We start from the raw sequence: 23,738 nt of genomic DNA, 5'->3' as shown, positions 1-23,738 counted from the left end.
GCTCTGTCAGGGGAATAGGAGCATCCTCTCAGCACCTTTCACAAATTACATTTCCTAGGAATTTTTAGAGATTTTTTATAAAGCCTAGAGAGCACCTTTTACCAGATATTTTAATCACAGATTTGCTGGCAGACAACCACAAAGAGATTACAATAGCGGTTACAAATTTTGCTCTTGCCGCAAAACATTAGAGCTCAGTATGTTAAAACTACAAAACAAACTCCGGATTCTTGAAATTAAATCCTTTGACACCTGATATGTTATTGTAATGGTTGTGATATTTTGTATGCTATGCAATGGCCTATGGCTACAATGCAATAAACGTTTGTTTGTATCTACATTTCCTAGGATTCTTTGGGGAAGCCATGACTGTCTCAAGTGAAATGAAGGTCTGGTATGGGTGTGGACCCCTGATTAGGCAAGCCAAGCAGCTGATGGTTGTTACTGAGCACGTCCGAAGGTTATCATTCAGTTCAATGCTAAATTTCTTAAATTAATTAGAAATCAGACAGGCAGTTTTTAAACTTTTAAACTGCAGAAGATGAAGGTCAGAGTATGGGGCAAAGTCAGTAATAGGATTACAGGTACTTTGTGAACATGGCCGATTTTTAATGAATTTCAACAATTTATGAGAACTCTGATAGAAAAAGTCCAAAAGTGGTCTGTTTTTTTCCTCTTTCTTTTTACACTTTGAACTCTCAATTCTCTCTGACTGTTTTGTGTATCACCATAAAAATTTAGATGGTTGTTAAATAAGCATTTCTGAGTTCAGGACTATAAGTTTTGTAAGGTTTTGTTTTGAAATGAGCTTATGAGAAGCATCAGAATGGCACAGGAGGTATTTTCAAGTTAACATTGCGGAATGTGAAAAATCCATGCTGACTATAGTATACAGCCACTCTCGTGTAACTATGTATCTATATATCATTGTCCAATGTTTTAATTCAAGGAGAGTCTCTAAAATGTAAAAAAGAAAAGAAAAAGGAAAATCATTTTTTATTCTAAAAGGCTGTTAAAATCACACCCAAAAATAAACACAGTAAATTAGAAACATGACACACTGTCTTTAGTTCCCTTTGCAAATTAGGAATGTTTTGCACTTAATATTTGTATTGTTGCATGCCTCCCCAATCTCCAAGCGGTGAGATTTCCTGGGGTCCCTGTGCTCACCCTGGGTTTGGTTTCCTTGGGAAGAAGGTCAGCGGAGACTGTGGTGCCTTTTTGAAATATGGCTTGTTTATTTACACACATTCCAACCTGAGCTTAGGATGGAGGGGTTCAAGGCATCAGCAGTCCAATATCCAGCTTTTCCATCAGGGTTACAAGAGACATCCTAAAGCCATAGTGCAGAGAGACAGCCTCTCTGCCTTTCTCTAGACACACTCTACACACACTAAAAACACAAACCTCTCCTAGCCACCAGGAGGAGGGGGGAGGCTCTCCTGAAGCGTTTCAATGACAAAAGAATCTTCCTAGCTCATTCACCAGTTGCTGGGCCCCTGATAGACCCATTAACAACCTGGCCACTCTATTAGCTTAACAAAAGAAACTCATCTGGCTAGCAGAACCAGCCCCTAACCCCAAGGCACAGGGTTCCAAATCAGAGGCTGGAAGGGAGCCACAGGAATCATCCATTCCAACCCCCAAACTCACAACAGTATTCAATTTGGTTTGATTTTTTACACTTTTCTAATAGATCCCTTTACACTTCAAAGCCATATTCTTTTATATTGATTTTGTACATGTTAGAGAGTGCTGTGTTGTTTGATTGGCCAAGTAAGCGAGGGGAGGGAACCCCATTCAGCACTTTTAATCCTAATTGTTATTTGATATCAATAGCTTGCTCGTGATAAAAACAGGGTTTATTTTTGGTAACTGAGGAACATCAACGGCTGGAGAGTTTAAAATAGATGTCATATGATACGAATAATAGTGAATGGAACTTAGGAGACCTGTAAAGTTATACAAAAGGCAAAACAAAATGGAAGGCAGTAAAATACTCCATGCTTTCAATAACATTTATTTTGCAATCTTTGCTTTGTTTTGTTTCAAGCTCTTAATCAAAACCTCTTTGGCTTTATTGACCTATTTCTATATTGTGAAAGGGAACAGGAAGGAAGCTGCAAGAATAGCAGAAGAGATCTATGGAATAGCCCCAGGTAAAGAGTGAGAGAGAGTGAGTGAGTGAGAGAGACATAGAGAGAATTAAGAAAATTAACCAATAGTTCATATTTTTATTCATGCTTTTTTACTGAAACAGGCCAGAAATTGATATATGTAACTGCATTGTCATAGACTAGGTTGAAAATATTTATGTGTATGATTTTGCAATTAAAAGTGTGACCTAGAATGAATGGTATCTAAAATGCAGAATTAAAAATTAGAGGGGAAAACCCCACATACTTTAACATGAGTACATTTTTATTTTTGTTAGGAAATACTTTTTTCTGTTTTAATAACCAGAATTCTGCACTACTACTATTTAAAATATTTCATTTTTATGGTTCTGTTGTGGTTCTATTGCATAATGATGTGTGCAATGATGTAAAAGATTTAGAATATGCATTTTCTGATTGAAAACACTTGGATAAAGTTAAACAACAGCTGTGTGTGGCATGGCTCACTTTTCTTGGAGGTATGAAACCAGATTGTTCCTACTCTCTGTGCCAGTCCAGATAGTAAGTTTACAACTTTACTATAAGTGAATGAGTCATAAAAAGCTAAGCTCGGGCCTTGGGCCACAGGGTGCGCTTGATGACGTTCTGGGTTCCTCCCAATCCGGGCTATTATGGTTCATCTGTTTACAGTGAAGGTGTCCATGACAATAAACTTATTGAGAATGCAGGAATAGGGAGTTTAATATTATTTAAACTGATTTTGTAAAAAAATCTTCCTTTATGGCTGACTTCTTTCCTAGAACATTCTTTTAGCCTTTTAAAATATAAACACTTATGCATACTAGTAATTTTAATTTGCAGTGTCAAAAGTAAATATGGGAATAAAAATGGCTTTTTAAAAAACTGGTTGTAACAGTGTGGCTTTTCAAATATCAGTAATGAAGACAGAAGGCTGAATAAGTGCTTTAATTATAACATTTATGAGGATGCAATTCATTTGTGTGTAGGCTACGTAAGTATCAATGAGCTGTCCTATTGGAGTCAGTGAATCTGACAGAAACAATAATGGTTATGAATGATACTATTAATCTCTCCACACTTATGGACTGTAGTTCCTGCATATCTTCCCATTGTTATAAAACAATATATGGCTATTTTCAAACGCATCCATTTCTCTCATTGAAACCTTTTTTTTTTAATTTTAAACAAAAACCATTCAAATGTTTACCTCTGAACACACACAAAGGTGTCAGTTATCCACCCATATTTTTCTCTGCCAAGTTGCCTTTTGCCAATCTGTCAAACTGAGCATCATCTTTCAAAACACCATCTGACCACTTCACCTCCCTCGATTAGATTACTGACGCACTGTTACTGTTAGGCTTTGAAGTAATGCCGTCTAAAGAAGAAGTTAGAGCTGCTGTATTTATCTTTAGAACTTCATAAACAAATCTTTTCTGGGATGCCTTCAATATCTGGAGCCTTAAAAGATGCACCTTACGGAAATTACATTTGCCATATGTTTCAGGGAGGTATGTTTTAGCTAGCTTGGAAATTTACTGCTTTCTTTATGCAAATAAATTAGGCAGCTGTGTGTAGCATGAACCATATACTTAAAATATGGGTATGTACTGTTATTTATAGGCTGGGCATGTTCTTCTTTTCATAGCTATATTTAACTCTATGTTGCACTCATTTTAAGTTAATATAGTGCAAATTTAAGTTAATGCAATCTCTTGTTTGCAGTGTCACAGCTAAGGCAATATTTGCTTTTGAGCTTAATGACTTAAGAGCATAAAGAGATGGAACCTCCAGTTACATAAAGTAGAAGGTGTTGTCAATTAATCACAACACTGGCATAGTCTTTGCCTTGATGTACCTGGTATTCTGGCTACAACTGCTATATATTATGGTAAAAATGACATGGATTTACTTCATGTTCCTATGCATATTTATTCACAAGGAAATCACACTGTGATGAGTGAGGTAGACTCCTAAGTAAGAGTGCAGAGGTTCACAGCAGAAGCAATGGATTTGTGTCTTCTTAGTGATGCCAGACAGGGAATGAAGGAATGGAAATCTGGTCCCCCTGGCCCCTTCCTCTCAATTGAGTTTACTCAACCAGAGATCTGATCTTACAGTCTGGACTGGAGTCAGTTCTTGACTGAGTTTGTCAAGCCACCTGCAAATGAAATTTCAGAGATACCTCTGAGTATCAGATGCTAGGGAAACACAACAGGAGAGAATTGCTTCTTCTCTGCTGGCCCTGCTTGTGATCTGCCTAAAGCAGCCTTTCCCAACTAGTGGGCCACCAGGTGTTGTTGGACCACAACTCCCATCAGCCTCAGCCAGCATTGCCAATGGTCAGGAAAGATGGGAATTGTGGTCCAACAACATCTGGTGGCCCACTAGTTGGGAAAGGCTGGCCTAAAGGCATATGGTAGGCCTCAGCTGGATGCAAGACTAGATATGTCCTCTATCTGATCCAGCTCTTATATACTTAAACATCTGATCTGTATGCCAGAACTTCCCATAAACTGAAAAGTATGGAATATGTTACATTTTTTAAAGTTGATATATCTGTTTGCATTTCTCTAAATCTCAATTCAATAGACTTATTTTTCAGTGATCCTATTTTAGGCTCATGGGCAGATAGGTCTCCTCTTCATGAAGCTGCATTTCAAGGGCGCCTCTTGTCATTGAAAATCTTGATAACACAGGTAAGAAACCCAAGCATACTTCCTTGATTGAACAGTGCAATCCTATACATGTCTACTCAGAAGTAAGCAGCGATAGGACTTACTCTCAGGGAAGTGTGTACCAGATTGTATCCTAAGCATTCTGTGAATAATACATACAGACTACAGAGATAAATTCAATGTTAAGTATATAAATACAAAATAAAATACAAATACCGAGCCGTGCTTGCACAAATTACATGAAAGTGAATAAATTTAGGGCCAAATCACACAACTACTGCATGCTGCCTGGGCCCCACTTATTTTTTTCCAAACAGGATAGTGCTGTTTGTAATGCAGTCCTGCCCTATGCCAGCCTGTGTCTGTAAGGTTACTCAGCACTTGAATCCTCCATCCTGGCCAGGTGGAGAGGTCACAGCTCTCCTTCAATACACAAACTGTAGAATGGCTTATATCTGGCAGGGAGATGGGGAAATAGGTGGTAGTTAACACCACAACAGCCCATGCAATCCCTTGTCTCCCACCCTCCCCTCTGACCATTCAAGATGGCGTGAGGATGACCCTGGCTTTGTTTAGCTAGTTTTCCAAAATGTTTATTTTCTTAAAGCACCCCTCTGCCTTTTTTCTCTGTCGTTTTGCCTTTTATCTTTAATAAACTTCTGAAACTTGGCTGTTGGGTTCTTGCATGCATTTGTGCCAGATTCAAAGAGGTATTTCCCCCTCACATGTCTCAACCATTTGGCTTCACGCTAAGTGTGTGTATCACTGGGATTTGACAAAGAAAAGCAAGCTATCATGGGCTCCAGCGAGAGACTAGTAAGCTGATGTTCTCTCTGCATTCTGTCATAAGCATTTGCCTTGCACCCTCAGGTTTTACTTCCTCCCAGGGTTAGAGGGAACAAAAAGGAAGTGTGGCAGCAATATGAGAACCCTTCACACTGCTGGCCTACCCAGACTGGCAGTCATTATTTTTGTTTTAGTATATTTTAAAGTCTGTTTTTATGATGTTTTAAAGTGTTTTTAGTGCTTTTGTTTGCTGCCCTGGGCATCTATCTATCTATCTATCTATCTATCTATCTATCTATCTATCTAATTAATTAATTAATTAATTAATTAGTATCCTGCCCTTCCTCTCAGCAGGAGCCCAGGGCGGCAAACAAAGCACCAAAAAACTTTAAAACTTCATAAAAACAGACCTTAAAATACATTAATACAAAACAGCATTAAAAACAATTTAAAAAAACAACCTTAAAAAGGGTTAAAAACATTATTAAAAACATATTAAACAATTCTGACACAGATGCAGACTGGGAGAGGTCTCAACCTAAAAGGCTTGTTGAAAGAGGAAAGTCTTCAAAAGGCACCGAAAAGATAGCAGAGATGGCGCCTGCCTAATATTCAAAGGGAGGGAAGTCCCCCTACTGGAGTAAATGAGAAGGCTAAAAAGATGATGGATTTTCCAGACCTGTCATATTAGCCCTATGCAGATATTCATAAGAACTGGTCCACACCATACATTTAAGGCACATTTGGTTTTCCCCCAGGAATCCTGGGAACTGTAGTTTGTTAAGGGTGCTGGGAATTGTAGTTCTGTGAGGGGTAAACAATGGTTCCCTTCCCAGGATTCTTTGGGGAAACCAGTGTGCTTTAAATGTCTTTTAAATGTATGGTGCTGAGGAGGTGACCTAATACAGCTATTGTGGGAATTTCTTGTTGTTTAGTACTTGAATTTAAAGAAAGTAACATTTAAAAAAAGAGTAGCATTTACTAGTAAACTCTGAATCAAGTGACTTATAGTCAGATCCCCTTATGAGAGTTGTCAGTGGCTAGTGGTCAATGCTCACACTGTAAAAAGCATTAAAGTTGACTTTAGTATGAGAACTGTTTAAAAAGTGAACAAATTTGTGAAATGTCATTTGATTTTATTGCAAGTTTTGCTTCTGTATTGTATCCTTTTCTTCCTTGTTAAATTTTTGTGTGTTATTGAGAAGAAGCTTCTGTGTTATTCGGTATCCCTCCCCCAATCCTTAACAAGTTAATTTTCTCCTTCCTAAGTTAACCATAACATGACTAAAAATAAATCATGGCTAAATGCTTTAGTGCTTCAGTGTAACATATTTTCAACTAGAGTTTGAAACCCAAAGCTCCTCCTTTTCTATATCTGTTTTATGAATATGCTGTGGCAAATTGTCAACTTTCACAGAACAACAGAAGAGGGAATGAGTAATAAAGTAGTGCCAGAGAAAAAGCACAAAACAACAGATCCTTTGGAAATATCCAGGTGAATTGTTTGTTTCTGTAATGCACACAATTTTTTCAGTTCCCCACAAACTTTGTTCATGCTCATGGCTTATGCATAGGGTCATGTTTACCAAACTCTCTACTTGCCTCTGTTCATACTGGCTCCCCACAAAAACTTGTCTCCAGTGAAACTGTGAGCTCACTAACTAGCTAAACATTTCCTTACATTTCCTTACATCCGCCTGATGGCAGCTAGTGTGGCCATCAGGTATCATTCTGGGTTCATAGTGTGGAAAAGGATCCATTATAGAGTAGCTTTTGCTATATTAAGAGGGTGATTTTTTTTTTACAATTATACTTTTTATTTCACCTTTCCCCAGTGTAGCTCAGGGTTTATTCTCTTTTATTCTCACAACAGCCCTGTGAGGTTGGTAAGGCTGAAAGGTAGTGTGGCTGGCCCTTATATTAAACCTCTTGCATCCAATCTCCAAATGGAGAAATTGGATTGTTAGAACTATGTTTGCTCCAAGAGAGCTCTTGCTGATCAATTTCACTCAAAATTTTGCCTAACTACAAATCTGATCACCACATAGCATATTTTATTTAAAGCCAAGATTAAACTTTAGTTGAGAGATGCAAATTTTACTTGGTTTTCATATATATATATATTAATTCTAGGGATTCAATGTGAACATTGTTACAATAGACCGCGTTTCTGCTCTTCATGAGGCATGCCTGAGTGGCCAAGTCGCTTGTGCAAAAGTGTTACTGGAACATGGTGCTCATGTGAGTACTACAACAGGGATCACCTTTCTGTATGAGAGCTGCTGCTTCAAACAGCACCTAATAGGGCAACTGGATGCAGGGGCAGGTAGCAAAGCATAGCTACCACTGAGATATGGTCCCTCAGCTGCTTTACTGAGACTATCTAGACATGTGAGGCCACCACCTTGCTGAAGCTAGTCGGGTCTGGTCAGTGCTTAGATTGGAGACCACCTGGGCACCACATGTATGCTTCCTTGGGTTCTATGATGAAAGAAAGGCGGGATAAAAATGCAAATGTAAATAATAATAATAATGGTGTTGTGGCAACAGATCAACGAAACAACTCAGTGTGCAGTTTGCAGAGAACAAGACAACTTCCATTCTAGGGCTTATTAGAGAAGGGAGTGAAAATAAAATAGCCAGCATGATAATGCGTGTATACAAATCTATGGTGCTATATGCAATTTGGAATTTAGTATACAGTCCTGGATAACTTATTTCAAAATGGAGTTTGAAAAAGATACAGAAAAGGAAATCACAGTAATCAATGGGTTGGAGCACCTTTTCTACAAATAAAGATTAAAATGTTTGTGATTTTGTAGTTTAGAAATAAAGTGCAAATTTTTTCACCGTCACAAATGCGGCAAGAGTCACTAGCTTGGAGGGCTTTAAAATGACTACTAGCTATGACAGCTAAATGTAACCTCTATGTTTAGACGTTCTGAATATCAAATGGTAGAATCATACAACAGCAGAGGACAATTGCCTTTGCATCTTTTATGTGTCCATCCCAGTAGCTGACTTCTGTGAGAAATAGGATTCTGAATTCAGTAGAACCTTGTTCCGATCCACCAACACTCTTCTTTGAGGTTTGCTCTTGCTTCAGAATGAAAGCATAGTGTTTTGTAGTTCTATGTTGTTGTTGTTATATGCCTTCAAGTCAATTACGATTTATGGCAACCCTATGAATCAGAAACCTCCAACACCATCTGTCATGAACCACCCTGTTCAGATCTTGTAAGTTCAGGTCTGTGGCTTCCTTTATGGAATCAATTCAACTCGTTTCAACTCCCTTATGTTCCACTCCCTTATGTTTTTCCCAGCATTATTATTTTTTCTAGTGAATCACATCTTCTCATTATGTGTCCAAACTATGATAACCTTAGTTTCATCATTTTAGCTTCTAGCGATAGTTCTGGTTTAATTTGTTCTAGCACTCAATTACAGTAGGGCCCCGCTCACCGGCACTTTGCTTACCGGCGTTCCGCTAATGTGGCAGCTTTCATTTTCCATTTTAAAGCCGATTTTTGCTCTTTTGCGACGTTTTTGCATCATTTTCGCACGACATGGCCCATTATATTCAATGGGGTTCCGCTTTACGGCAATTTCCGCTTTATGGCGGGGGCCTGGTCCCTAACCTGCTGTATAAGCAGGGTCCTACTGTATTTGTCTTTTTCGCAGTCCATGGTATGCGCAAAGCTCTCCTCCAACACCACATTTCAAAGGAGTTGATTTTTCTCTTATCCACTTTATTCACTGTCCATCTTTCACATCCGTACATAGAAATTGGGAATACATGGTCTGAATGATCCTGACTTTAGTGTTCAGTGATACATCTTTGCATTTGAGGACCTTTTCTAGTTCTCTCATAGCTGCCCTCCCCAGTCCTAGCCTTCTTCTGATTTCTTGACTATTGTCTCCATTTTGGTTAATGACTGTGCCAAGGTATTGATAATCCTTGACAAGTTCAGTGTCCTCATTGTCAACTTTACAAGTACATAAACCTTCTGTTGGCATTACTTTAGTCTTCTTGATGTTCAGCTATAGTCCTGCTTTTGTGCTTTCCGCATTTGTTTCAAATCTTTACTGCTTTCTGCTAGTAGTATGGTATCATCTGCATATCTTAAATTATTGATATTTTCCCCTCTAATTTTCACATCTCTTTCATCTTGGTCCAATCCTGCTTTCCGTATGATATGTTCTGCAAATAGATTAAACAAATAGGGTGATAAAATACACCCCTGCCTTACACCCTTTCCATTTGGGAACAAATCGGTTTCTCTATATTCTGTCCTTACAGTAGCCTCTTGTCCAGAGTATAGGTTGTGCATCAGGACAATCAGATGCTGTGGCACCCCCATGTCTTTTAAAGCATTCCATAGTTTTTCATGATCTACACAATCAAAGGCTTTGCTGTAAACTATAGAGCACAGGGTGATTTCCTTCTGAAATTCCTTGGTCTGTTCCATTATCCAACCTACGTTTGTGATACGATCTCTGGTGCCTCTTCCCTTTCTAAATCCAGGTTGGATGTCTGGCATTTCTCGCTCCATATATGGTAAGAACCTTTGTTGTAGAATCTTGAACATGACTTTACTTGCATGGAGTATTAAGGCAATCATTTTATAATTACTGCATTCCCTGGGATCCCCTTTCTTTGGAATTGGGATGTATACTGAACGCTTCCAGTCTGTGAGCCATTGTTTATTTTTCCATATTTGTTGACAAATTTTTGTCAAAATCTGGACAGATTCTATCTCAGTAGCTTGTAGCAACTCTATTGGTATGCCATCTGTTCCTGTTGATTTGTTTCTTCCAAGTATTTTAAGAGCATTCTAAAATTTCTGGTTCTTCATCATATGGTTCCTCTGTGAATGAGTCTGTCGTCCTTGCATCTCTTTTACAGAGTTCTTCAGTGTATTGCTTCAATCTTCCTTTTATTTCATCTCGGTCAGTCAGTGTGTTCCCCTGTTAAAAACATAAGAACATAAGAAGAGCCTGCTGGATCAGGCCAGTGGCCCATCTAGTCCAGCATCCTGTTCTCACCATGGCCAACCAGGTGCCTGGGGGAAGCCCGCAAGCAGGACCCGAGTGCAAGAACACTCTCCCCTCCTGAGGCTTCCGGCAACTGGTTTTCAGAAGCATGCTGCCTCTGACTAGGGTGGCAGAGCACAGCCATCATGGCTAGTAGCCATTGATAGCACCGTCCTCCGTGAATTTGTCTAATCTTCTTTTAAAACCATCCAAGCTGGTTGCCATTACTGCGTCTTGTGGGAGCAAATTCCATAGTTTAACTATGCGCTGAGTAAAGAAGTACTTCCTTTTGTCTGTCCTGAATCTTCCAACATTCAGCTTCTTTGAATGTCCCCGAGTTCTTGTATTATGAGAGGGAGAAGAACTTTTCTCTATCCACTTTCTCAATGCCATGCATAATTTTATACACTTCTATCATGTCTCCTCTGACCCGCCTTTTCTCTAAACTAAAAAGCCCCAAATGCTGCAACCTTTCCTCGTAAGGGAGTCGCTCCATCCCCTTGATCATTCTGGTTGCCCTCTTCTGAACCTTTTCCAACTCTATAATATCCTTTTTGAGATGAGGCGACCAGAACTGTACACAGTATTCCAAATGCGGCCGCACCATAGATTTATACAATGGCATTATGATATCAGCTGTTTTATTTTCAATACCTTTCCTAATTATCGCTAGCATGGAATTTGCCTTTTTCACAGCTGCCACACACTGGGTTGACATTTTCATCGTGCTGTCCACTACAACCCCGAGGTCTCTCTCCTGGTCGGTCACCGCCAGTTCAGACCCCATGAGCGTATATGTGAAATTCAGATTTTTTGCTCCAATATGCATAATTTTACACTTGTTTACATTGAATTGCATTTGCCATTTTCCCGCCCATTCACTCAGTTTGGAGAGGTCTTTTTGGAGCTCCTCGCAATCCCTTTTTGTTTTAACAACCCTGAACAATTTAGTGTCGTCAGCAAACTTGGCCACTTCACTGCTCACTCCTAATTCTAGGTCATTAATGAACAAGTTGAAAAGTACAGGTCCCAATACCGATCCTTGAGGGACTCCACTTTCTACAGCCCTCCATTGGGAGAACTGTCCATTTATTCCTACTCTCTGCTTTCTGCTTCTTAACCAATTCCTTATCCACAAGAGGACCTCTCCTCTTATTCCATGACTGCTAAGCTTCCTCAGAAGCCTTTGGTGAGGTACCTTGTCAAACGCTTTTTGAAAGTCTAAGTACACTATGTCCACTGGATCACCTCTATCTATATGCTTGTTGACACTCTCAAAGAATTCTAATAGGTTACTGAGACAGGACTTTCCCTTGCAGAAGCCATGCTGGCTCTGCTTCAGCAAGACTTGTTCTTCTATGTGCTTAGTTAATCTAGCTTTAATAATACTTTCTACCAGTTTTCCAGGGACAGAAGTTAAGCTAACTGGCCTGTAATTTCCGGGATCCCCTCTGGATCCCTTTTTGAAGATTGGCGTTACATTTGCCACTTTCCAGTCCTCAGGCACGGAGGAGGACCCAAGGGACAAGTTACATATTTTAGTTAGCAGATCAGCAATTTCACATTTGAGTTCTTTGAGAACTCTCGGGTGGATGCCATCCGGGCCCGGTGATTTGTCAGTTTTTATATTGTCCATTAAGCTTAGAACTTCCTCTCTCGTTACCACTATTTGTCTCAGTTCCTCAGAATCCCTTCCTGCAAATGTTAGTTCAGGTTCAGGGATCTGCCCTATATCATTCCGAGGTGGTTTACCATTGCCTTCCTCTGAGTTTGGATGCATCTTAGTCTGGTGTCTCAGCTTTGACCATTGTGCCTTGGGTGCCCTTCTTAGGAGTCTAGCCTCTTGGTCTAGACTCCTGAAGGCATTGCTCTCAGCTTCTTTAACACTCTCAAACCCCCTCACCACTTTAAGGTGTGCATTCTAGAGGGGTGCAGTTCTATAGGATCCACAAATAAATAAAACTAGGGAAAAAATTGGCCACTAGCAGTTTGTAGGCTGTTATTACAATTAATTCCCTTTCCAGCTCTACTCCCTAAAACATTTGTCTTTTATATTCAGTAGGGTTATAAATTTTAATGCCCAGTCATATCTTTCAAAAGACATGGTTAACCCCAAGAGGTCATGATAGAAGAAAAGTTCACCCAAATAAGTCCCTGAGCATGGTCTGAGGGCACATGATGCAGCCACTGTTCTGAACCTAAGCAGGTCTGGGTCTGCAGAGCTTGGATAGGAGTACATGTGGAAACCACATGTATGCCACCTTGAGTTCCGTGATGGAAGAAAGATGAGATATAAATGTAGTAAATAAATAAAGCTCAGTCAGCTTCATGATAAAAACGTCTTTTATGCGATTGCCACCATCTACTTATTATTCAATCAGCAAAAAGTCCATTCTGTTTCAAACGTGTTAATGGCTTTCCATATGCACTGAATCTCCAACGCGCCAGGAAACTGCAGCTGTTAAAGTCTATGCCCTTAAGAGTTGCCTTACTTAGGTGGCTATGGCATCCTGTGTTGTGGTTAGTTCAAGCCTCATCACAACCTTGGACCCAAATGGCTATGAGTGGCCGAGGAGTGGACCTAAGTTCCAGATTTTTCTGTTTATCGATAAGATACATGGAGTCTATAAGATACCATACATACATATCCTTGGCTATCAAGCATCACCTTTCTTCATATTCTGTGCAGCTGTAAAGGCATGAGCTATTTATAATTGTCGTGTCCAGGGCTGGACTCAGGAATCACACCAGTCGATGAAAGCAATTCAGTTTTTATTAATGTAATATCCAGACAGAGACTACGTCTCCTCATGAAGCAACACAATACACGTGTCCTGCGACATGCAAGAGAGTTGACAGAACAAGGAATTCCTGCCCCCCTTATCCTTTTTAAGGGGGCTTTCTGGCGCGAATTCTCTCACTCCGCCTTAGGACAATTTCTTCCCCGCCCCTTCTCTCTCTCCCCCTGACTCATTTTTCCCTTCTCCGGGTTCGTGGTGAGGGTGGAAGTTCTGCCTCCCCCTCCTCTTCTGAAGATTCTGTTTCTGGGACTGGAGAAAGGGGGGGGTGAGCGTCATACCCATCAGGCTGACTTTTCCCTGGCTGAGGAGGGAGTGGAATCCCCCCTCCTTCTTGGTCTAATGGCTCTGGCTCAATGGGGGGGTAAGCGTGGGAAATTCCTGAGTAGTGTTTGTAACTTTGTCTGCTGGAGTTTCAAGGCCTCTGCGGTCGCTGGGCAACACTATCTCTGAGAGTTCTCCCTCCTCCTCTTCACCCAGCTCTGAGAAAGTGATCTCCTGCTCATCCTCTGAAGTGCTAGGGTCCCAATCCTGCATCCTGACAATAATGCATTTCTCCAGTCACTTTCCTGTAATTGAGATAATTATATCCACTTATCATATGTAGCTCTGAAGTGTATTAGTAATGTGGCCTTGAAGGTGTAGCAAGTTTTTGAGAGTCCACTGATAGGAAGTGCTTGAATATCTAAAGGCATCAGTTCCCCATCTCCCTCTTCAGTTTTGTCTATGTTCTATTTTGCAGGTCAATGCAGTAACTGTAGATGGGATCACACCTCTCTTTAATGCTTGCTGTAGTGGCAGTGCAGCTTGCGTCAGTCTGCTGCTTGAATATGGTGCCAGACCACAGCTGGAGAATCACTTTGTTTCCCCAATTCATGAAGCTGTGAAGAGAGGTAATATTAGTGGTTTAAACAGTTCTAGCTAGAAACAAGAATCTGGGCTTCTCTAAAGATCTTGTGAGACCCAACTGACCAGAGTCTCTCAGACCAAAGTCAGTTTTCAAATGACTGCATAAAAAAGAAAAAGGGTCCAGTTCAAACTTTCAAGGAGCTGTCCAGGGTGCTTCAGCATCTTGGACAGCTTCTTAAAGGTTCAGACTAAAACCCGGAGCAGATTCCACTGCCCCACTGACATGGAGCCACCAGCCACCACTACTGCCACTGAGTAAGGAAGGTGGAAAGCCAGCAACCGTGACCAGAGGTGCTGAGCTTAACTGATGATGCATGGAGACTTGGGGCCAAACTACACATTAAAAACAGTATGCATTTTTAAAAAGGTCTATTTCGTCCAGCATCCTGTTTTCCAAATTGGCCAACCATTAGGAAATCCAGAAGCAGGACATGAGCTTAATGGTCCTCTCATGCTATACCATTGATGCTATCTCAGATTCTGGAGGTAGTAAAGGCCATCATTGCTAGTAGAAGCCATCGGTGTGGTAGCCTTATCCTCCATGAATTGCATGTGTGTGAAGGAGGGTAGAGCAGGGAACGTAAGAGGGTCTACATTAAGTCTGTGGCCATTTATATTGTAATACTTCTGTGTGATTTGTTCTGTAGTCTGTGGCTTGCCTCACTTTCTTCATATAGAGTACTTCCTGCTTTCTGATTGGGACATAGTTGTAACTGAGGTTCAGTTGTGGTCTGTAGGGGATGAGTAGATGGCATTACTTAGTGTTTAGGGACTTGTAAGCAGATGGAATAATTGTACATCTTAGATGAAGAAACTGTTATTTGTGGCTCCACCTCCAGGCCCCACCAAGGCATAAGAAATCCAGGAGCTGACTACCATATATGTGACATGGAGTCACGTGTATCCTTCCCACAATATATTTTTGTTTCTGTTTATTATTCTGTGGAACGCCTCTCTCGCTATGAACCTACCCGCTCACTTCGTTCAGAATCTAAGGCCCTCCTCCGGGTACCAACCCATCGGGAAGCCCGGAGGGTGGTTACAAGATCTAGGGCCTTTTCTGTGGTGGCCCCTGAGTTGTGGAACAGCCTCCCCGAAGAGGTACGCCTGGCGCCTAAACTTCCATCTTTTTGGCGCCAGGTAAAGACCTTTTTATGCTCCCAGGCATTTTAATCTTCTTAATCTTTTTTAATCTTTTAATCTGTATTTTTAATTTTTGTAGTATTTATTTTGTTTTTGCTATGCTTTTTGTTGTTTGTTTGTATATGTTTTTGTATTTTATTATGATATATTGTATTTTATCTTGTTTGTTCACCGCCCTGAGAGCTATTTTGCTAAGGGCGGTATATAAATTGAAATAATAAAATAAATAAAAATAAATTAGAAGTAGCCACAGGACTGCAAGTTTGAGTGGAGGAATGGGAGGGGCTGCTTAATTGTTTTCTCTCTAGCCATTTCCCCCACTGCCTCCTCAACAGCTTTTCAACCTGGGGAAAAAGATGTAATGACTTGTCCCTTTTCACCAATGGGAAGAAAAGCAGCTGGAGGGGATTTTGATGGGAAAATGCCTGTGGGGAAAGGGGCTAAGTAGTCTGTCCTACATCATTCCTCAAGGGCAAGATTTGTGTTGCTATACTTAAGAATGTCTGCTTATGGAGCATTTAGAGGGTCTCTGTGTCGCTCTCAGCTGCTCTATAGTTCAACAGTGTTCTTTTCTCTGTTTACTTTACACAGGCCACAGGGAGTGTATGGAAATTCTTTTAGCCAATGATGTTGATATGGACCAAGAAGATGCACAGCTTGGAACACCACTTTATGTGGCCTGCATGAATCAAAGAACACACTGCGTCAAGAAACTTTTACAGCTAGGTACTCTCATATGTGTTGGGTTTTATTTGATGGGTTGGGTGGGCTCCTGTATTCCTAACCATTCCAACACTGTATCAGAAGCCCACTTCACAGTAAGTCAGAGCAGGGCTTTCAGTGTGGCTGCCCCTGTTCTGTGGAACAACACCCCTGTTTTGATACGATAGATCTTAATACTATCTGCTACTCCCGCTGGCTGTACTTCCCAGAAACAATTGAAGATATTTTTTGTTTCCATAGGCTTTTCCAGCTGGGTGACAAGATCTCTGCCTTAAGTGTGTATTCTGTATTGTTTGTTCTTAAACCTAGCTTCATTTGTTTTTTGTTTTGTACTGTTTTCAAACCTATTTTTAGTTGTTTGGTATATTTGTAAATCGCCTTGAATTTAATAAATGAATAAAATGCAGTCCACAGAGAAATTAAATAAATAAATAAATACAAATACTCCAAGCAGCTGACAGGGATATATGCAAGTCCAAAACCCTGGCTCTCTTGACACATGCAGGGATAATGACAGACAGACAAACTGAGGTATCAGGGAAAGACCGGAAGGTGTAAGTTGAGCCATCACAAGGTGAAGCACTGCAGATAGCCCTGGGTTCCTATTGGGAGGAAGGGTGGGATATAAGTTAGTTAGTTTGTTAGTTAATTAATTAAAGAAATAAATATCACCTCAGACACAATCTTTCAGTAGAGCTGGGTCTGGCACAGTTGTTTTTTTTGCCTACTCCCAGCTTGTCTCTAACCACCTCCAGTTCACTCAAGATTCCGTTTCCTAGAGGTGATCAGACCATGTAGCCCTCCCAGGTCTGTGGTACACAAGCTGAGGGAAGTTTGTCGTCATGCTATATCTTTGGGTCTAGGGAAATTGTAAGAAAACAAGTGCCCTGGTGCTGGGGAGGGGCAGGTGTGCTCTGTATGTATCCTCATCTCTCTAACTAAGATTAATCACGTGTAACCTTTTGAATTGTTGTCACCTCAGGGTTTGAGAGAAAAGGGGAACTTGTGGCAGCATACCTCAGGGATGGAGACCAGAGCTACTCCTGGTCCCAGGGGAAAGGGACAGCATCTGTTAGGCCAGGTGCAAGCCATCAGTTGCTGAGTTAACACATGTGAACCGCTCTTCTGCAGACCTGGTTTGTACCCTGCAGGGAAAGAGCATGCCTTCTCTAGGGCAGCTTCCATCACGTTTCAAGGACATCTGGGAACTAAGAAAAAAAGAATAACATTAATATTATTTATTTATTTATTTAATTAAGCTTATATACCGCCCGACTAGCAACAGCTCTCTGGGCGGTGAACATTAAAAAATACAATAAAAATAACACAAAACTGTACACAAAACTGTACAGTCTAAAATCAAAATATAATAATTTACAATTAACAGGAATTAAAATGCCTCAGAGAAGAGAAAGGTTTTAACCTGGTGCCGAAAAGATGATAGTGTCGGCGCCAGGCGCACCTCCTCGGGGAGACCATTCCATAGTTCGGGGGCCACCACTGAGAAGGCCCTAGATCTTGTCACCACTCTCCGGGCTTCCCTATGAGTCGGAACCCGGAGGAGGGCCTTCGTAGTAGACCGTAGTGTACGGGCCGGTTCATATCGGGAGAGGCGTTCCGACAGATATCGTGGTCCCACGCCGTATAAGGCTTTATAGGTAAGTACCAACACTTTGAATCTGGCCCGGAAGCATATTGGAAGCCAGTGCAAACGGGCTAGCACAGGTGTTATATGCTCAGACCGCTTAGTTCTTGTTAGCAGTCTGGCTGCCGCATTTTGCACTAGCTGTAGCTTCCAAATCGTCTTCAAAGGTAGCCCTACGTAAAGCGCATTGCAGTAGTCCAGACGCGAGGTTACCATAGCATGTACCACTGATGAGAGGTCCTCCTTACTCAGATAGGGACGTAGCTGGGCTACCAACCGAAGTTGGTAGAACGCATTCCGGGCCACCGAGGCTACATGAGCCTCAAGTGTGAGGGAAGAGTCTAAGATGACTCCCAGACTACGCACCTGTTCCTTTAGGGGGAGTGTAACCCCATCCAGGACAGGGTATATATCCACCATCCGATCAGAGAAACCATCCACCAACAGCATCTCAGTCTTGTCAGGATTGAGTCTCAGTTTGTTAGTTCTCATCCAGTCCATTGTCGCAGCCAGGCAACGGTTCAGCATGTCGACTGCCTCACCTGAAGAAGATGTAAAGGAGAAGTAGAGCTGCGTGTCATCAGCATACTGATGACAACGCACTCCAAAACTCCTGATGACCGCCCCCAGTGGCTTCATATAAATGTTAAAAAGCATGGGAGACAGAACCGAACCCTGCGGGACCCCACATTGGAGAACCCACGGTGTCGAGCAATGTTCCCCAAGCACTATCTTCTGGAGACGACCCGCTAAGTAGGAGCGGAACCACTGCCAAGCAGTGCCTCCGACTCCCAATTCCGCAAGCCTCACCAGAAGGATACCATGGTCAATGGTATCAAAAGCCGCTGAGAGGTCAAGGAGAATCAACAGAGTTACACTCCCTCTGTCTCTCTCCCGACATAGGTCATCAAACAGGGCGACCAAGGCAGTCTCAGTGCCAAAACCAGGCCTGAACCCCGATTTATGTAGTGCTTTCAAGTGTTCAAAGTGCTGCATGTATATTATCCTGTGAGTCTCACAACAGCCAGAATAACGCGGGTTGTTATTTCGATAATTTCAGATTGGAGGCTGAGAGAGTGGCTTATCTAAGGTCACCTAGTGAATACAGAGACAAACCTTGAATGGGGGACTTTTGATTTGTAGCTCACTCTCTTAGGGCTCATCCAGACGACTGTAAAATGTGTGACATGATCGCTTTGTGTTTTCATTATTTTTTGGTCATCCATATGACACCGCGCACTTTTGCGCATTTTCACGCGGTTAAATCTGCTCCTGCAATACCGCAAATCATGCAATTTGCTTTTTTAAACCGGGAATCATCCGCTGTACCTTCAGGCGCTCGGATGCAATACTGCGGACTTTACAGCTGTGGGTGTTTGATGGGCGGTTCTTGGGCAGTTCCCCATATCCCTTTCCTCATTCTCAGCCAATCACGTATTTCCACTGTTGCGCATGTGCGCAAATGTCCAGGGAAAGCCCGGGAAAAAGGAACCTATCAGAGCAATGGTGTGGTGTTGGGGAGGAGCTGCAACTTCTACTGCGCAGATGCAAAAAAGCACATTTGCGCAGAAGCAGCAACAGCGGTTAATTTTTAGCCAGCCTGCAAACTGGGCAGCCGCTCAGGGTGAGATCTGCAATTGTGATTGTTTGTAAACTTTTTCAAGGGAGAAAATATTTATCTTTGCCTAACCTCCACCTCCCACCCCTCACCCCCGCATCAAATGCCCTTCTTGAACGTATTGGTCTTTGCTTCCAGGCATCCAGAGTCGAGGGAGAGGGGGGGAAGAAAAGAAATAGAGGCTTTCCTCTTTGATTACAGACACTCATGCACCCTTAGTCAATTTCGCTTTCCTGCCTGCAAGGCTACTCTCTTTGAGTCTTGTCAATTTCAACCACAGCCTGGAGGTTCTCTGCAGCCCAGCTGAGCTGAAAAGCATACAGTCGCTTTTGCGAAATATCGCAAATACAAGCAAAAAACCCACAAGAATTATTGGCATATAAGTGGTTTGCTAGAGTGTCTCAGCCACCCACAACCATAGACACTAGTGGTCTACCTTCCTAGACATGACACATCGTTACTTGCTATTCTGGAGAAATAAGTGGAATTGCAATCATGTGTATCTCCAGAAACGTTAATATGTGTAAAGGTAGAAAGAAAAGCATACAGTCGGTTTTGCGAAATATCACAAATACAAACAAACAAAAATACAGGAATTATAGGCATATAAGTGGTTTGCATGTTTCTTTTATCGGAGGGAACACCGCAAAGCCTGTGCTGGTCGCTTCAGCGCAGATTGACATAGCAGCACGCGGGGCTGTTTGCCCGCATTCCCTGCCCGAGCCAAGAGCAGCCACCCGTGGGGGGGGCTGTTTGCTTCCCTCAGGGGCAGCATTCCTGCCGCCGAGCCACATAATGGTCCGGGGCTGAACCCTGCAGTGAATGAGCCCAAGGGTTATGGGAGGATTTGCCCAGCGATTACAAGCGCTGATCCCTTGCACTGCCCACAATCCCCCTGGATGGTCAGGGGCACCTGGAGACACACACCCCGGCCGGCGCTGCTCCAGAGTGGTGAGCGACAAGGAACTCCATTACAGCCTCTACTACCAAACCATCAGGAAATTCAAACTTTCGCACTTGTACATTCAAGTGCATGCGCCTTGTTGTGCTTTGTTGCAAAGGGGGAGAGAAGCATACGTCATATTTTTGCGGACCAATTGGCTGATAGGGGGGAATGTTATGGGCGGAGCTGGGAAAAAGCAAGAAGAAGTACGGGTCCTCTCACTGCGTTTGTGGGCGCAAAAAAAGCATTTTTTTTATTGGGAAAGAGCGAACAAACAGGCAAAGTGAGGACTGTCAGATGATGAACCGGATATGGAAAACGTGGATTATCTTGCTCCGTTTGGATGAGCCCTTAGTCACTACACTATACCAACTCTCATTCATTGTTTATATTTTGTTTTTCTCCTTTTTAGAAATATTACATCTACAGTTCCCTTCTCTCCCTTTCCACTCCCTGTATTAGAAATTCACGTGTGTGAATGAATGAGAGAATGAATAACCTCACAATATCCTCACAATAACCTCACAATAAATGTCTACATCCTCTATCCTGCCACAGTAGTTTAGACCCATTACTTCCAGTCAGTTGGCAACGAAACACTAGTGGCATTACCAAATTATTCCTATCTGCTGACTTAATATTTTTGAGATTATGAATTATATTTCTCTTGCAGCATTCTAGCTTTAGTTGCAATCAGTTTAAGGTTGATAATATCTGGAAGCATGCTCTTTATTAGCTCCCTGGAAGGAGAAGATTCAAAAGTGTGGCTTCTCCAGCGCCTGCACTTGCTATGAGGGGAGCAGCTGTGCCCTTCCTTCAGTTATAGGAGCTCTCTATGAATGAGAAGATCACATTAGGTATTCATAGTTACTAGATGTTTAAAACATGTTACTTTTAAGAACATTCATCATTATGGATGAAGCATCTGAAACTGCAAATATTCAGTTTGGGTAGACGACAATTCTCTGCTGGCTCTTTTCATGTTACCTCTGTTATCTGTTCCTCAGAAAAAAATATTTACATATAATCATGTGATTATATATAATCCTGCTGTCATATAAATATTTAAAAAAGTGAATCTACTCCAATTTTAACAAACAGTATGAAAGAACGAAACCAATGTTTGCCTAGTTGCCTTGCTTCCATGCCATGTAATGCTAACCACTTTGCTTTGATCTCCATGGGTTCTTTTTAAGGAGCTAGTGTCGACCTGGGCAAGCAGCTGGACACCCCACTTCATGCAGCCGCTAGAAAATCCAGTGCAGAAATTGTCAACTTGTTAACAGACTATGGGGCCAGCTTGAAGTGGAGAAATTCTGAGTTAAAATGTGCTCTTGATCTTGCTGCACCTAACAGCTCTGTCGAACGGGCTTTGTTGCTTCAGGAAGGTAACAGTTCAGAAATTTTCCACCATCCTGTTTATTGTAAATTGTGAGGCTTTATTGTTGTCCACACATATTTTTATGTGTTCATTCTCCATGACTATGAGAGGATTTGAGATCATGGTTATACAAATGAAATATAAGGGGATGGGGGAAGAAAGTGTTCTGCTTTGCCTTTATATGTCTGAATATCTGGGAAACCCTGTGCCTGCACCATTTCAGAACTTTAGAGGCTCTTATTAAAGTGCAAAGCAAAAATAGAAATCGTAAGCTACCAGATAGATTGTAGAGCAGATGTGGGGAACCTTTGGCCCTCCATATGCTGCTCAACTACAACTCCCGTCAGCCTGAGTAAACATTGCCAATGGCCAGGGCTGATAGGAATTGTAGTTCAGCAGCATATGGAGGGCCACACCAGGCTGTTCCAGAGTATCTATATGCAGAACAGCTCAATTTTTAAGAAATTAATTTGGTTTAACTAAAGTCCAGGATATGTACTATTGTGGTTCAAAAATTATTTATTGAGTTAAACATTGAGCCATCTATGTTCTCAAATCATGAGAACAAATCATATATGTTCCAATGGAAGCTCAAATCTAAGTTTTGATGGCATTTTTATCTACCTATCTGTCTGTCTATCTGGATTTTGCTACCCTTGATTCACAATCTCATTGTATGAACTAGATTTCTGCCCATTGATATATGCTGTACATTTATTGGTCTATGACCGTAATAAATATATCCATCCATCCATATGCTGTACATATGTTTGAGTTGGCATTCGTGAATTCACACCACTTTTTCTTTTCTCCAGGACCGCCTAGACTGGCCCAACTGTGCCGACTGTGTATCCGAAAATGCTTGGGTCGTTCATGCCTTTATTTAGTCCACAAACTACACCTACCTGAACAAATTGAAGATTTTCTTTTATTCCGATAACTTTACACTTGTCTGTAGGGTGATAAAAACAATGAAAAAGATTGTTAATATATTACAACCAAGGTCAATATTAACTGGCATCTACTACATCTATATGATGTATACCATAATATAGCAAGATTGAAAATGACATCTGTGCATTCTTTTCTGTGGAAAGCCTGTTCTGGAGGCTGTTGAAAGTTTACTTCTCATATAATATTTTGCCTAAAAGAAGAAGTTTTTATGTAATCACAGCAAAATAGATGTGAACTTTCATACATACTGGCATCCACAGCAAAATATTTTGATTGTGTACATGTATCTGGTAGTAAACAAATTCTCCTTTCAAGTGAAAGTTCATTTCAAACTGAACATAATCAGACTGGAAAATGCAATTATAATCTGTGCTATGTCAGCAAGTTACATCAACGCTGCGATGCAACACTGAACATTTTAAGGAAAGCATTCTGTTCAGCAAATATATCAGTATTCCAGTATAAGTGTCATGCTTGGCTTTGGGGCATATATTTTATTTCAATTGAATGGCGTTACCTTTTTGAAGCCTTGCTCAACCAGCAAAGTCAATACCTATTAGAAAATGCATGATCACTGTGTACTAGGAAAGAGGGCCATAACCAGTTTTATTTTTTAGTAAAGACAAGATATACTGCAACTATACTGAGCCACTAGTCATATCAGTGTCGCCTCAATGCCCCTTCCTATTCCTGTAAGAGAAACCAGAAGCTAATATTGAACCAACAAACCAAAAGTGCTTTGTACATTGCCCCCTTTAAAACACTGAGCTGGAAACATTTCTGGACAAATATACACGATGTTCATTTGCTAACCATGTATTTGTTTTACCCATTTTATAATGTAGTGCAGCCGTGTGCATTTTCCAGTATACAGTAGTTAGGCATGTTGTTACTATTAGTACTTTCAGAACCCATTTCTTTATATAGATACATGGTTCCAGCTGCAACATTCTGTCAAGAGTATTTTTCCAAACCCTTAAAAGGGGCT

The 23,738-nt window shown here is 41.3% G+C and overlaps 1 protein-coding gene across 3 annotated transcripts; it reads left to right on the top strand.

The window, feature by feature from the left end:
- Window positions 1-1,948: 1,948 nt before the first annotated feature.
- ASB11 (ankyrin repeat and SOCS box containing 11) lies at window positions 1,949-22,866 on the top strand. Of its 3 annotated transcripts, none has more exons than XM_061627169.1 (7): window positions 1,949-2,159; window positions 4,758-4,837; window positions 7,736-7,843; window positions 14,177-14,327; window positions 16,078-16,212; window positions 21,612-21,803; window positions 22,612-22,866. In XM_061627169.1, the coding sequence occupies exons 1-7, from the start codon at window positions 1,982-1,984 to the stop codon at window positions 22,734-22,736; spliced, it is 969 nt and encodes a 322-aa protein (XP_061483153.1). In that variant the 5' UTR covers window positions 1,949-1,981; the 3' UTR covers window positions 22,737-22,866. The 3 variants fall into 3 exon arrangements, with proteins under 3 accessions (XP_061483153.1, XP_061483156.1, XP_061483155.1); XM_061627171.1 differs by lacking the exon at window positions 1,949-2,159 and adding an exon at window positions 3,488-3,649; XM_061627172.1 differs by lacking the exon at window positions 7,736-7,843.
- Window positions 22,867-23,738: the final 872 nt, after the last annotated feature.

This window comes from Rhineura floridana, chromosome 5 (assembly GCF_030035675.1).
Source record: "Rhineura floridana isolate rRhiFlo1 chromosome 5, rRhiFlo1.hap2, whole genome shotgun sequence".
NCBI classification, from domain to species: domain Eukaryota; kingdom Metazoa; phylum Chordata; class Lepidosauria; order Squamata; family Rhineuridae; genus Rhineura; species Rhineura floridana.
The sequence above is the reverse complement of the archived record's forward strand: the minus strand, read 5'-3'. Positions and strand labels throughout refer to the sequence as shown.